Raw genomic sequence first — 15,853 nt, 5'->3', positions numbered from 1 at the left:
TATAAAGTATACAGCTGATGTTAGCTGAGCACTGGCTGAAGTGGGATGAAATAAGATTTCCCTGCCTTGTTTCCATAGATCTTGTGTCTTTCAGTGAAAGAGTTAAAGGAGCAATGTAAGGTTAAACATCTGTTTTGTTGGTTTTGATTCACATAGCTGTTCCCTTCCACAGCATTACTGACAATTGAGATTATTAAAATTGAAGAATCATCAGTGGTCTGACCTTTTTTGTGTTAATATGATGCCTTACCACTCAATATATCTTTATTTACACAAGGAAAGTAAACTAGTTGGTTTCATTTTATAGTTTTATTCAGCTTTTTGTTATTCAACTTTTAACTATTCAACAAGCACTGCCTTACACTGAGGCTTTTTTGGGGGAAAAGATAGAGTTTCTGAAGAAGCCTGAAAAAAAGAAAGACTTTTTTAAAAACAAGAAAAGCCTTCACAAAGGCTTGGTTTTTGCAAAACCTTCGTTATGAGCCAAATTGACCCAACAGTGGACCTTTAAAAGAAATGTTGGCAGTTAATCTGTTCTGGTTTACAGCATGTACATTGCTTTAAGAATGACTGGAATTCTAGGGGGAGGGAGAGGGGAAGCTCTGACCTCCATGTGCACGTGTGCTGCTGCCAGCATCCCCTTGCTCATCTCTGTGATTAAATGGATAAATCAAAGAACACCAGCTCCTTTTCAGTTCTCTCTGCAGCGACGCTCTCTTTGTATTTACTAGTAGCCAGCATGGCTGAAATACTTCCAAGTGCAAGAGGAAAGGTTACTGCTAGTTACATTGGTGTGGGAGCTGGTAGCCGGAGCAGTTGTTTGGTTTCTTAATTACACTGCTTTCCCTTTCACCAGATCTGAATGCATCAATAAGTTTGCCTCTGTCTTTGGGACCATGCCTCTGAAAGTGGTGGAACACCGTGCTGACCCTGTCCTGTACAAAGATGACTTTCCTGAGAAACTGAAGAGCTTTCCCAATATCGGCAGCTTGTAAAGGCAGCTGTAAGACAAACCTGGGTGATGAAAACGATGGCCGAAAAGGTGCTATGAGGAATATAAGGCCCTGAAGAAAACAAATACTAGAGAGTGCATTACCTTCTTTGAAGGAGATCGGAATTAATGGTTTGTTCGGTATTTTGTCTTCCCTTTACATCACACAAAGATGTAATGGAAAGCTGAACAACTGCTTCTGTTTTGTTCAAAAGAGGATTGAATCTGTTCATGGGTCCTTTTAGAAATGCCAAACACACACTTTTATCCAAAACGAAGCTAGGCACCCGGAAGAATAAAACAAAATCTCATTCTCTATGGTCTGACTGGCATGACTGACCTCTTCTATCAAATGTGCTGCAGTTCTCTGGTTTGTAAGCAACCATCCATTCAAAGCAACTGTCTGCAGCGTATAGCTGCTCTCTTTTGGGAGAAGCTTATTGCCTGTGTGGTTTGTGGGCCTCTGTCTTTTGAGCTTAATTGCTAAATTAACTAACTGTGCAACAAAGCTTTCTGCATATTGAGACAAAGGTTTTGTTTTTACATCAACAGCAACAAAAATCTGTGTGTTTTCACATGATTTAAAGGGAAAAGCATTTTATTTTACTTAAAATTATTTTGTTGTGAACTGAGACACAGCAGCTGGGAGGATGGTCTGCAAAGCAGAGATTTGTGGGACAGAACATCAGTTGCTGCAGTACTGCTTGCATAAATCTGAGGTTTTCTGCTGTGTCTTTGCAGGAGACTGTGACTCTGCATCAAAATTAGTTGTATTGTACAAAAAAAGATGTACCTTTCAGTCTTTGGTTTTGCTTTTCATTATCAAAGCAGAGCAGTCAGGTTGCAGTTTTATGTTGTAGCCATACATTGGAATAACAGCTATGTGGAAGAGGGTTTTAACATCTGAATCCTCTCAGCAAGCAGCATATTGTAGTACTGATTTGTAAAACACTTCAATTAATGGAAATTCCCAGTTACAACTTCAATGTTCAGAGATATGTGTACCTGCAAGACACTATTAGAACACACTTAGAAACTCCTATGAACTACCATTGTTGGAAAAACTGCTCCATCTTCACTTGTAATTTAACGAAGGAACACATGGCCACAGGCTGGCACTGAAACATATGGCTTAGGAGGACCTTTGGAGAAGCTTTACATTTCTCACAAGCATTGGAATTGTTTCTCAATACTGAAATTAACTTGAATTAAAAAATTAAAGGCAGCAAAATTAGAAATAAAATTGTCTGGACTGTTACCTCTTACCCTTTGATATTAAAGGTGATCCCAAGTTAGGCTGAAAAAGGAATTTCTGTTCCAGGTCCATTGACAATATGTTTGTTACCAGGTTTGGTAACTGACTGACATCACTGTGGGTGATTTGACTGTTTGTTGAAACCTGTATTGCTGCTGGTTACTGAGACATCCTACTCCATGGGCTGTTTCTCTGTTACATTGCAAGCAACCTTATTCCTTGGATTTTGCCAAACCCCAAACAATAGGACAAGTGTTAGACATCACGGTTCACCCCCTCTCCTAAGCTGGATAGGCAGTAATGACAGAAACTAAATGAAAGTCAGACTAGAAACAGGAAACATCTGCTCCTATTTGTCTCACCCCCACTAAGACTTATCTTATTGCCCATTGCAGTGGATGTGCTCTGAATGAAAATCGTATTGGAACAATAGCTCTGAGAGGATTCTTCACTTCATAACTCCCCTGGGACATGCCTGTAAACTGTATCATCTGATTCTCTGGGAATGTTTAATTACTTGTAAATGGTTTTTTTGCTGCAGTCTTTGTTTCATTTCTAACTTGCTGTGGGAGGGGCTGTTGAGGTAGGAGGATAGTAGTTGCGGTGACAACATCTACTATCTGCATGGTGGGTATCACAAGGTAAAGGAAGGTTTGTCGCCTGCTGTTTCTCATTTATGGCCTCTCGAGTTCATTCACATGGACTTTCTTTCTGAATCTTCCTGTTGATTTATGTCCTGATGCTTGAGCAGCAGGAGATACCAGTGTATTTCCTTCGAGAAGTTCACTTTAAAAAGGTAGCTGTGACAGCGCAGTATTCACTTCAGTTTTGGCTGTTCTTTTGGGGCTGATCTCAGCTTGGCAGGCCTTATCATTTTAACTGAGTTAGAACAGTTTTCCTACACAGAGTTGTGAAGCAGCTGTGATTTCTCAGTAAGCCAGTAAAAAGTATATATTTTGTACAAGTCTTAAAAGATGTGGGGGATTTGAAATAGTTGGTGCGATGTTTTTAGGTGGGATCAGCGTAACCAACCCTCCTAAACTGATCTATAGTCTCAGGTCAGTAAAAGGCAACAGGTCCTTGTGCAGACATCCCGAAGCATCTGAGTAGATTCCCCTTCTGCAAAACACCCAGTGACCCCTATCAATCATGTTCTGTCCTTTGGCATTTTACAGTTGCGTTTATAGAGCCATCACGTTCAGATGATAATTTGTCTCTGTTTTGTGCTATGGAGAAAATTGGGCAGTTGATTATCAAAAAATTTGTACATTGGCCTATTTCCCCTCTGTGTTTATAATTGTGATGTTCTTGATCCAATAATCTGTAAAGGTGAGATGTACCTGTATGGCTGACTTGAAAAGGGCTTGATGACAGTCTTTAAGATCATTGTTAACTTTTTATTGTATATATGTTATTAAAGAAAGGTTAATATTGGTATATTAAAAAGTAAATCCAAGGAGTTTTTGTTGTCTTTCACTTCTGGAGCTGCAAAAGGAGACATAGATGCATTTAGAAGGGAGAATTGCAATGACAGGCTGTTTTGCTACATTAATCTGTGTTAAACTTGAATATCCACAGTGTACTTTAGAAAGATCTGTCAATATTTTGTCTTTCACATAACTGGAGTTGGATGGTTGTCTTTGAAGTAGAAGTTTGCTCTGCATGAATTCATCCCAGTCACCTTTTTTAGAAAGAGTAGTTGTTACTTTAATTTTCTGCCAAGATTTTACAGTAGCATTTGTCTTGGAGAAATAGGGAACAGATCCTTTCTCTTTTTGTGAAGAGAGACAGCAACTGTTGAGGAATTGTGCTTTTGAGAAAAGAGCTTTGTCTGAGTCATGAATAATAGAATCATAAAATCATTAAGGTTGGAAAAGACCTGTAAGATCAAGTCCAACCATTAGCCCAACACCACTATGCCTATGAAACCATGTCACAAAGTGCCACATCTACATGTTTTTTGAATGCCTCCTGGGATGGTGACTCCACTACTTCCCTGGGCAGCCTGTCCCAGTGTTTGACCACTCATCACTCACTCAAAGACATTTTTCCCAATATCCTGTCTAAACCTCCCCTGATGCAACTTGAGGCCATTTCCTCTTGTCCCATCACTTGTCACTTGGGAGAAGAGACAAACACCCACATCATTACAACTTCTTTTCAGGTACCTTTGGAGGGCGATAAGGTCTCCCCTCAGCCTCCTTTTTTCTAGGCTAAACAGACCCAGTTTCTTCAGCTGCTTCTCATAACACTTGTTCTCAAGACCCTTCACCAACTTCATTGTCCTCTTCTTGACGTGCTCCGGCACCTCAATGTCCTGGACACAGTATTTGAGGTGCAGCCTTATCGGTGCTGAGTACAGGAGCACGATCACTTCCCTAATCCTGCTGGTCACACTATTTCTGATCCTAGCCAGGATGCTGTTGGCCTTCTTGGCTACCTGGTCACACTACTGACTCACATTCAGCCAGCTGTTGACCAGCACCCCCAGGTACTTTTCTACCAGGCAGCTTTCCAGCCACTCTTCTGCAAGCCCGTAGTGTTGCATGGGGTTGTGACTGAAGTGCAGGACCCAACACTTGGCTTTATTGAACCCTATCCAGCCTGTCCAGATCCCTTTGTAGTGCCTTCTATCCCTCAAGCAGATCAATGCTCCTGCCCAATCTGGTGTCATCTGGGATTTGTTGTGGTGGCAGGTCTGTTTCCAGAAGCACTGCAGCAAGGTCCCTGCAAAGCATACTGCAAAAGGGCAGTGTGTGTGCAGGGGTGTGATGTGCTGCAGTGCTTACACTGCCAGTCGGGGTGAGTCTTAAGGATACATTTTTAGCATCCCTAACTTTCACTACAATGCGTTGACCCTTTTCTTTCTCACAGCTCAGCTATTTCATTACAGGACGTGCCAATTCAAGCCCTAATGTTATGAATTGCTCTCTCCTGCCATTTCCAGCTCCTGCTCTTGAACCTCCTGCCATCCATCATGCTTCTGCTTGTGCAGTTCAAATGTGCTTTACTGCAGCAGCTAATTTATCCCTGTCGATTATCAGTTCACGGGCCTTTTATACTCAAGGGCCTTGGAGATATGGTATCAAAATAATTGTGAGGTGGGATTTAAGAGATGCTCAGCTCTTCTGACTTGTTTTGCTCTTAGATTATGTTGGGACTGTTGAGCAATCTGGGAAAAAGGCTTTACTGAGACACATGAAAATGGATTTAGGTGGGCAATTTTAATGTTAAAAATACCTTCAAGGTTTGGCATGAATGCACTCTGTAATGAGTGTCTGGTACCCTGGGTACTTCTCAAAGGCAGAGCACCTTTTGATGAGGAAAGACCTCCGAATCGTTAATTAGTACTATGTCAGTCTTTTGTCCGGCCCTTTCACACGGAAGCTGCTGTCATAACAGGACTACAGCTGAGGAAAGAAAAAAAAATTGATGGTGCTAATGAGAAAATGGATTTTAAGTGCCTTACCCAGAGATAAGACACAGTGAGTATGATTTTTTTCATAATTTCTAAAGACTTGCTTGTTTGGCTTTTACTAGGACTGCTGCAAAGTATGTTCTTCTGTGAACTAAAGTGCAAACTACAGGTAGTTCTTGCAATTGTGGGTAGTTTCCTCCCTGTACTTAAAGCAAGGAAAAAACATTCTACAAAGTTACATTAGATTAAATGTATGTTAGAAAGTGAGCATCCAGTTGGCCCAGTTGCTAGCATCAGCCCGATCCTGAAGAGCTGGGAAGAGCAGAGCAAATACTTCAGACCTCTTGCTAACGTTGTTATGTAGAAAGAGATAGCATTTTCTTAGCAGAAAAATCACCCAGAATACTTGTGTTACTATTAAGTCATGGATCCTTCAGTTATATCTCATGCCATTAGGAGTGCGTGTAAGGATGGTATAAGTTCTTTTTACAGTGCTTGCCACTGCCGTATCTGAAAAAAAAAGTGAGCTTCGGAGTCCTCCTGCTTGAGTAAGATCAGCCTCTTCCCTATTACTGCAGATAAGCAAATGGAGAGAAACTGTGGCATATCAAAGGCCTTAGGAGTTGTGTGGGTAAAACCAGGATCGAACACCAGTATCCCAAACCTGTCTTTTAGCAGGATGGCCACAGTTTGTCTGAACTGTTGTTTGTTTGGAGTTTGGGGTAGCTCAATAGCAAGGTAACGGACTGTTAGCCTTGACTTGCAGTGTCGGCATGCTTCAGCCTTCCCTGGCTTGAAGCCCTTTTGAGACATTCCTGGTGCCCTCTGTGTCATTTCAGCCCTGATGGAAATGGCTGCAATGCATTCATTCCCACCTCTGCTGATCTTCAGGATTCCCCTGTCTGTGGCTTCTTGTGGTTGCTTTGAAAGTGAGTTATGTTTCCCATTAAAGGATAACAGCAACAATTGAGGCAATTAAGTGGAGTGGGGAGCTAGCAGCATGCAGGGAGCTCTCTGACTGAAAACAGGCAGTGCAGCTCAAAGGTTCTCCCTGCAAGGTTGCCTGTTTGCTATCTTAATTTGTCTGGAAAAGGATCCAGTAATTCTTCCTCATATTTCCTTTACTCATTCTAAGTGCCTGTTTACTTGTGTAAACAGGAAGCGTCCCCGCTCCAGACAAGCAACTCTGCAGTTACTGCAGACTGAGATGAATCCAACTTGGTCATGATTTCATTAGGTCTTTGAACTTGAATCAGTGCTCAGTACCAGATTGTATGTAGAGGGGAAGACGACAGATAAGATGGGCAAGCAAAGAGCCAGGTATCTATAGAAAGAAACAATCCATGTTGTTAACTATTTCTACAGAGTCGCGAGAAAAAGAAAATACCAGCTTAATTGTTAAGATTTTTAACTTAAATTTTAGTTGGTGGGGACTGGAAAAAAGTGCAGTTAGACCATTTGACCAATAAAGGTGTGAAGAATTTGGGATGTACAGACCTGCATGAGGTTTTCTATGTGTCATTATGAGGTATGGTTGCTGTGGCACCCTGTGCTTTTAAGGATGAAGCTCTATTCTATGCAGCAAAGAGAACCTGTAAAACTAAAAGCCAGATCTTGAAACTAACTCAAAAGTGCCACTTAAGGATATCCACCTGTCCAGTGTGAACATCTGACTTCTACTGCTCATCCAGTAGATGAGCCTGTAGTTCCTTGGAAAGATACCTGAGGTTTTCAGGCCAAAGGCCCTGTGCACGCTTGTTCCCTTCTGCAAGTCCATATAGCCATATGCTGAAGAAAAGCTGTTTCTTAGCTGCTGGTCTGGCCATTTGAAAACTTACAGGTCCTTCTTTTGTGAAAGGTGCCTTTCAAGGGGAGTACCAGGTCTCAGCTGTGTGCTAGGTGCGGTTAGTGCTGGGCGCCTTCAGATGAAGACCAAGAGGAACAAAGCTCCCTTTGCCACACTTCATACAAACGGGCAGGGGAAGGGTTTGAAGCAGAAAGGACTGTAAAATGAGATCCAGGAATTCAGCGAGGCTGCAGGGAAAGGAGCAGATTGCTAACTCAGAGCATCTGTCTTTGCCCCATGAGAAAGTTACGACCTGAAAAGCAAGAGAAAGTGGAAGATCCTTTCACAAATAATAAACACTTGTTTGTCTCAGATTAAATGCAACACCTTTACATGTGGATTCCAGCTGGCCAAAAGTAAATGCACCTTGCATGGCTGTTACCTTCCTTGCCAATGAGAAGATTATTGTACATCCATCTGCTTAAAGGTTAATCTGCTTTTTAAAAAGAGGAAGACAAAAGGCAAATCTGTTTATTTAACAGGAAGAAAAAACTGCTTTTCATTAAAACTGCCCAAACTTTGCCCTATCTCAAAGTCATATTCTCCAGTGGAGGAGGAATGTGTTAACCTAGGTGCTGTAGCCACATCTCCCAGAGAGAAATATTTTCCTGCATTTGAAGCAACAACTGTAATGCCAATAGGAAAGTGCGGCTTCAAGAAAAAACATGCATTTCTAATCTGGGTCCTGTCACTATCTAAAGTTTTATAGAGAAGATTTTAGCTCTTTGGCAATACCCAGGACAGGAGCAATTTCTGATGTAAACCCATGCAACCAGGATGTTACTGAAACTGACTTCAGGCTCTCAACAGCCTGAGCTCTGCCAGCATCTGGAGAATCTGGCTTTGAGTGTCTGGGGAGGGAAGGAATCTTTCTCCTACAAGTGAGAGGAACAGACACGCTTGCAACAGCACCTGCATTATCCATTTCTTTGCAAGATGGAAAACAGCCATGCACCATCTGAACCAAGCTGATGCTCCCAGGCAACTGATGGAAAGGCAAGAAGGGCTCTGTGGGTCTTGGTGTGTTGTTGACAGCTGCTGGACATCTCAGCTCTGCCTGAACACAAAGGGCAGTTTCTGGTTCACCTAGTGTCTAGGTGCAGGGACTTGAGCTCTTGCTGGTGCCACTGGTTCTGTGGAGTTGGAGGGAAAGGCAATCTCAGGTAATTTTATTTGTGGAGAGAAAGCAGCACAAAGGGCCCTCCCAGAACTCGGTTTTCCCCACACTGGGATGGGGCAAGAAATGTGCCCTGGGAACCTGTGGGGCTGGAACCATTCCTGAGGAGTCAGTGCAAGGAGAAGCAAAGCCCAGAGGATTTGATCTGCTCTGCAGCGCAGTGAGCCATGTCTGCCTGCTGACAAGCAGCTCTGGGGAGCCCAGCAGAGCTGAAGGAGAGGAGGGGAGAGGAGAGGGAAGGGAGAGGGAGGGGAGAAGGTGGGTAAAGCTTGGAGACCTCTGCCAAAGCACAGCTGGAAGGGGAGCGATTGTGCCTGGACCAACAGGAATATGAGACAAAGAAGTGCTTTCAGGGGTAATGGTCCCATCACTGCCAGCCCTGAGCATCTTCTCTGGACTTCAGACCTCACACTACAATGTCTCAAGTGTGGCTGTGCTGTGTAAAAGCAGTGATGCCATAGCTGGGGAGCTGGGTGGCTGAGGCTCTGCACCATCTTGTTGCCAAGTCACTTCTACCTGTGTTGGCTTGCTGCCTCATTATGGACTGCTTGGGAAGGGCTGGGGGACCCACAAGAGCTCTGCAAGGCTTAAGCTTTGCCAGAAGCAGCAGCTCCTGAGCAGTAAACATGGGAGACAGTTCTCCTCAGTGCCCTCTGCACTGGCTAGTGACAGTGCCACAGGGTGCTCGTGGAGGCGGACAGGAGGCCTCCTTGGCCAGGAGCAGGCTGGCAGGATGTTCCTGTGCCCGGCTGCTGGCTGTTAACCATCTCTTTGTACAGGGAGAGGCAGCGGCCCGTGAGCTGCCACCTGTTGTTAATCTACGCCCGGCTAATCCATTCTGCACTGTGTCAGCAGTTCAAAAGGGCACTGTTAGTATTTTTTGCCAACTTCAATTAACGTGAGATTTTGGAGGCCCCTCTGATCACATTTCATCTGTCATGAGTCAGGAACAAACCAGCCATATTGCAGTCGAGAGGAGAGAAGAGAAGGAGTTTATTGCAAATCAAAACAGTAACAACAGTGTTTGTGCCCCCCTGGCTGGGGTGGTAGGGAAGCAGGATCCTTCCCAGCAATGCCATTCCTTTCAAAGGCTGGAAAAATAAAAAGTGGTGCCCAGAAATTCCAGTCGTCATCCTCACCCCCCAAAATAAAGAAGAAAAGAAAAGAAATGCTGCAAGTGCAATAACTTACTTGAAAAAAAAAATAAAAGGGGAAAAAGAACCAAGCTGCAAGACTGTTTGTTCTTTTTTAATATTCCACTGTAATGAACTGATAATACATGGCTGCATAGGCAATAACATTGCATGGCACAAACATCACATGGCAACATTTTAAATGATTTTTTAATTTTTTTTTTCTTGAACTTTTCAAAACTTTTTTTTTAGTGTTCTACCCCAGGCCATGAAGCGAAAGAAAAAAAAAAACCAGTTTGTGTTTATACACGGTTACAATATTTTACAACAAAAACCCAATAATATTGATTGAGGTTTGTTTTCTTTCTTTTTCCCAGTATCTCTTTCAAACACTGCACACCTAAACTGATATATTATTATACACTGAAAACTGTCCTTCAAAATCAGTAGTACAAATGTCCTAGCTCTACCTATCTACCTAGCTATGTGGGGGAAGTGGGGAACCGTGTTACCAGCAAAGAATTAAGGGGGTGCAAGACCGCTCCCTTCAGGAATCTGCAGAGGGCTGAATGACTTTCCATCCGATTTTGCCCCCTCTTCCCATTTGGGTTTAATTTGTCCGTCAGTCTGTTTGCTTTTTGCTGTGTCAGTCAGAGTAGCAAAATAAACACTGCTGCCTCTGCTTGATTATTTTTCAAACCTTTTCCAGGAAACTACCTTTTTACTTTTGTTTGTTTGGAGAGTGTTTTACAACATGCTGCTGAGTCTGGGTGTACTCTGGGAAACAGGGAAGCGCGCCTGCCTGCCCCGAAACACCTCCGCTGCCAGAGGAACCCAGCCGGCAGCCCTGCTTGGTCAGCACACTGGCTATACCTGGGCGAGGTTGGTGCTGTGTCCTTGTGGCTGATGGAGCAGGTAAAGCCATGTGTACTGCAGCTCCGTGACCTCACATGCCCCATAAAACTACGTCCATGTTCACAGCTTAGGCCAAGTGTGATCTGGCAGGGATGCACACTCTAGCAGTGGCCAACGCACTACTGTGAGCTTTACAGGAAAGGGAAGCAGGTTCTCCTTCACCTTGCTGTCTTGATTCTCTTCCAGTGAGCTCTACCCAGAAAGGTGCTGGGCAGCAAGACCTGAACCAAGCAGCATGTTCAAGGGGAGGCAGATGGAGCCTGGCTGGAGAACCTGCTGGGAGCGTGGGCAGGTGACAGTGCTGGCTGTGGGTGGTGCACCTGGAGCCTGACCTTGGCCCCTGTCTCACCCCTCTCCTCATGAGCTTGTTGAGGCATAGCAGCCCTTAGAACTTGGGCACCGCAGAACCAGCAAACCCCAGCTGTGGTTCACCACTGGTTTATAGTTGCTACCGAAGCACCAACTACTGCTTGTAGGCAAGATGTGCCTCCAAGTACTCGGCAGCAAGTGGCATCTGACCACCTGTAAGCCAATGCTGGGAACCTGTGCTGCTCTCGCTATTTGCCTCCTTCTAGTCTCAAAGCTCTGGGATGTCTCTGGTGTTTCTAACCATGGACAATGTAAGGCAGCCCCCTTGTAGGATACCTGCTGCAGGCCCAGGACAGCTTGGGAGAAAGCTACCTCCATGAGACTAGAGAGGGCAGCCAAGACAAGCCAGCTAGCTTGGTGCTGCACCCATAGAAGTGCCACCGCAGGCATTAGCATGAGGGGTGTCAGAGCAGCTGGAGCTTGTGAGACATTTTAGCAGTAACTAGGGACAAGGCCTGCAGCTTTGAAGGGAAGTCCGAGCCAGGGAATCACAACCCAATGTATGGACACGAGTAAACTACTGAAAAAAAAAATAAATAGAGAAGAAAGTCATAAATAGAGTTGAAAGGTAGTAAAATAATAGTAGTAATAATAATTAAAAAAGACATAATTGTGGTAACTTTAGATTGCAAGAACAGCACTGACCCTGTGACCCTTAAGAAATGCAGTAGCTGCAGGCTGGCTAGATTAAGATACATATATATATATAAGTATATATATATTTATACAGTTTTTCGTGTTAATTTAACAGCTAGTTTTAAAAAAAACCTTTTAAATTAATTTAAAAATGTGTGTAAATATGGATGCACATAGCTTAAAAACTGCCTGAATTGCTGCATTCAGAGACACTTGAGGAGGACACCTTCCAGCGTGACCCACAGGTGTGGGCTTGAGGGGCCATGCTGGTGCGCCAGCAGCACCAGGAGAGGAGAGGCAGAGCCAGCAAGCAGTTGGCCACCTACAGCAGGTGGTGGGAAGGAAGCCCTGCAGCAGAGGACTCCAGGGAACAGCATCGCCCCTCACCTTGTGATATTTTCAGGCCGGCTCAGGGCTGGGCACGTGTGGTGGCGTTTAAAATAGATTGAGTGAGTCCAACATGTGCTTTGCACATGGATTTTAATGTGAGAGAAAGTGGGAGCCAAGCCTCTGTAAATGCCAAGTCTGCTGCCAGGAGATCCTTCTCTCTTTCTAACAAGACAAGGAAGACAGCACTTAATCCTCTGGGCTGTTAAACAGCTTGGGTGAAGTCCTGGCCCCATGGAAGTCCAAGAGGAAAAGCTACACTTTAACTTCAGCAGGAAATGCAGCCAAGCTCTTGAGTGGCTACAGCGCCACATCACAGACACTTTTGGTACCTGCAGGTCATGTGGGACCCATCCCCGTGTGCCCACCAGCCCCACTGCCCACTCCTCAGCTCTGCTTGGTGCTAATTAGTCTCATCAGTAATGTTACTGGGCTGCTCAAGCAGTGGCCCTTCACAAGATTGCCTGCTGACCATGGAAAGCATCCTCTTCCCTGGTGTACCTGGGAAAATGCTCTCAGCACTGAACTCAGCTTCCTGCAGAAAATCTGCCTGAGAACCTGCCTCCTGCCACGAGTCCCTGGGTGGCCCAGGACCCTCAGTGGAGTCTGGGATGCCCAGTGGGATGATATATGCATCCAGCTGGTCAGCGTGATCCTGTCTGGTTCAATGATGAGCACCCTACCCAATGATTCAGCTGAATGTTTAGGCTGGGACAGAAGGCTGCTCATGACGAGAGATGCCCTGATCATACAGTGTGGTTAAATGTGTGCTGGTTCCCTGTGAGTACAAAGCAAAGCATTTCTTAGCATTTCTGAGGAGATAAAAAAGACAGTGCTACTGGTATTTTCTTGTTCCAATAAACATATTACATTTGATGGTGTATCATTTATGTAGTATTTGGCATTTCAGACACTACAGAAGTACTTGTATACCTTGTTAACCCAAAACCTGACATTTGGTTGTAGCTTATTTGGAGCCTATTCCAAGACCATTAAATATTTCTGGGTCTTGACCTACAAGATTCCCTAACACTGAGCATGAGGAGAGAGGGCAGGATGACACACAATTTTTTATGGGAGTAAAATTCTGTAGTTCCCTTGCAAACCTTGGAGATGGCTGCCCCAGCCCAAATTGAGCCTGCATAGCCACTCTGCGTGGGTGATAGTGCTCAGCTGACCTTCAGCTTCTCCTTGGTGAGAATTCAGTGGGGTAAAAGGATGTTCCAAAATTATTCCTAGCACTATGAGATCATTGAAAAGCTTGTAAAAGATTTAGCCTCGCAAAGGAGATCTTAACAATTAGTGCTGTGCAGGTAAGAGCACTGGGAGGGAAAAGCAGGGAGACACATTAGTTCAGATGAATCAGGCAAATACTGGTGTCTCCTGCTTCCTCTGCAAGGTGAAGAGGATCCGAGGTGGCTGGAGATGAGGAAGCATCACCTTGTCCAGCCTTGGTCCCTTCCCAGCCCCCTGTACTCTCCCCTGCACGCAGCAGCTGTATGCAGCAGGGCCCTAGGGTGGAGGGTGGCAGGGAGGGGATGTCGTTGCACCTACCTGATCCCAGGACGAGGTGTATGAGGAACCTGATGATGTCATGCAACTGTGTTTGTGTGCTAGTGCTTGAACCAATTGCATCTCGGAGCAACCGTATTCATCTCTCATTGCTGTTGTCTCTAAATTGAGTATAGTAATTCCCGACTCAGTAAAAACCAGAGGAAACATTTTGCTGCCCCACCATGGACATAAGCCTCAACATTGACCATGACCACGGCAAAGTGAGACTCAGGTACTCCTTGGGGCAGCAAGCTGTGCCGGGAAGCTATCATCTGCTGGGGTGCACCTCCAGCCAGGTGACCAGAGAGCTGGCAAATACTCCAAGCATGGTGGCACTGTGCCGTTTTGGGAAGACACACATCCCGTTCTCAGGCCTCTACGGCTCTGCTTCACCTCAGACTGCAAGACAGAGAGGAAGCAGGATAGAAGGAGAGGTTATACTGTTTCCTTCTTTCTAGTCTGGGGTATCTTCCTAACCCTGTTCCCCATTCAGCTCTGGGAAGTCATGGCTCCTGCTAAGGAGACAGGAGCAGCATGAGAGGTGCCTCTTTGCTGGTGCCGGAATCCCCATCCAGTCCCCTGCCCAGGGCAGAACAGATCTAAGCAACACTGTCAACCAATTAGGAGGGAAAGGGTTCTTTTTTTGTGGGAGGGGAGGAGTTGGGGATGGTGTTGATGGGATTGGGGGAAGCCGCTGAAATGCTAGCAGACTCTTGCTTTTTGGAAAGACAGATCTGATGGAAAAAAAGAGAAAAGACAAAAATATGCCTAGGTTATTGGGGAGGTGGCGGTGTGAAGGGACACATTCCAACCCAGATCTAACTGGAAGAGGTGCTGCTCCACAGCCTCCCTCTCCCTGCCTGATCCCAAGAAGCTGGGAGCTGCTGCATTCATGCTGAAAACACTCCACTTAGGTTAAAATATGTACTTTATATGCCTAGGGTAGCTAAAAGTGCTGCATTCAGATCCCCGAGGAGGCAACTGCTGTCTGGAGTCCAAGCGGATGGATTTATTCGGCTGTCCCCGTGTGCTCTCTCCATGTCTCATGGGTGCTGGGCTGCAACCTTGTCATGTCGCCCAGGAGATAGCGGCGCTGTGCTCCTTTGCTTTCATCCTCAGGGCAGCAATGCTGGAGGTCTTGCGGTCTGGCTCGCTGTTCAGCTCATAGCCGTTGAGGCTGGGGCTCATCCCGGCCGTGCCAAAAAGGCTGCCCATGTGAGTCTGTCCCACGTGGCTGCCAGGGCCAGAGACGCCAAGGAACTCGGAGACACCACCGGCTGCATGGGGGTGAGCATGGGGGGACATGCAGGAGGGCACCGTCTCACAGGGGACGACGCAGGCAGGCACGGGGGAGGCGGCTCCATTGTTGCCGATCCAGGAGGGGTTCTGGATCTGGGAGTGGGAAAAGAAGGGTCAGGGCTGCCCTGTGTGGGATGCAGCAATGGAGCATGTTTGATCTTGGCCCCTGGGCAGCCCTGCATACAAGGGGCAGCCAGTGTGGTGGGGGGCAGTACACTGGCCCCTGCCAGCAGTGGCATTCACAGCCCACTCCAGAGCCAGCGTGTCCCCTTCAAACTCTGTGTGCCAGCCTGGATGGCTGGACAGGGCAGAGAGTGCCAGAGACTAACTCATGGGGAGCAGGACTGTTCCCCTCCTCTGCTGTAGTGTCTCTCTTTTCATGCACTCGCCCTCCCAGCCACTTCTCTTTTATTTTTTTTTCACCACAAGCACTTTTTAGAGGAGGGATGCTCTTGGTACAGAAAACCCGCTGCCATCCATGGTGTTTCCATGGGCCTGCCCGCTACAGAACAGGTAGAAAGGGATGCAGTGAGACTGCCAGTCTTCTTGCCCACCTCGGGGCAGCTTTGCCTAAGCAAAGGCTTTTTTTGTACCACACAAGACATGCCCATTAGAGCTGAGCTACCCACAGCCCCTGTACAGGTGGTTTCCCTGTCCCTCTCCTCAGCAGTGCTCGTTGTCCATTGTGGAAGCATCCCTGCCGAGCAAAGCCCTGCAGTGCTGCCTTATGCAGCCATCTGATCTACTGCAGGGTCACTCATAAAATTATATCGCAGAAGAAAAGAAGAGGGCTTAGTATTTGCAAGCAGAAGCAGGTGAGCTGCAGGCCAGGGGGGATCATGGGTATGCAGGATGAAAGCAGGGAGGAGGTGA

At 45.8% G+C, this 15,853-nt stretch overlaps 3 protein-coding genes across 5 annotated transcripts in view; 2 read left to right on the top strand and 1 right to left on the bottom strand.

Annotated features, from left to right (window-relative positions):
* The window catches only part of EXT2 (exostosin glycosyltransferase 2), a 93,028-nt gene extending 89,326 nt beyond the window's left edge, over positions 1–3,702 (top strand). Inside the window, exon 14 of the mRNA XM_069857904.1 lies at positions 857–3,702. Coding sequence (XP_069714005.1) covers positions 857–995 — 139 coding nt within the window. The 3' untranslated portion in view covers positions 996–3,702. The remainder of the gene's footprint in view (positions 1–856) is intronic.
* Positions 1–15,853, top strand: part of CD82 (CD82 molecule) — a 346,751-nt gene that overhangs the window by 81,345 nt on the left and 249,553 nt on the right. The gene's annotated exons all lie outside the window — the stretch shown is intronic.
* ALX4 (ALX homeobox 4) overlaps positions 12,458–15,853 on the bottom strand; it is a 42,968-nt gene continuing 39,572 nt past the window's right edge. For all 3 annotated transcript variants that reach the window (XM_069857911.1, XM_069857913.1, XM_069857912.1), the window contains one exon: positions 12,458–15,073. In XM_069857911.1, the coding sequence (XP_069714012.1) occupies positions 14,750–15,073 (324 nt within the window). In that variant the 3' untranslated portion in view covers positions 12,458–14,749. The remainder of the gene's footprint in view (positions 15,074–15,853) is intronic.

Source organism: Phaenicophaeus curvirostris, chromosome 5 (genome assembly GCF_032191515.1).
Source record: "Phaenicophaeus curvirostris isolate KB17595 chromosome 5, BPBGC_Pcur_1.0, whole genome shotgun sequence".
Taxonomy (NCBI): domain Eukaryota; kingdom Metazoa; phylum Chordata; class Aves; order Cuculiformes; family Cuculidae; genus Phaenicophaeus; species Phaenicophaeus curvirostris.
The sequence above is the reverse complement of the archived record's forward strand: the minus strand, read 5'-3'. Positions and strand labels throughout refer to the sequence as shown.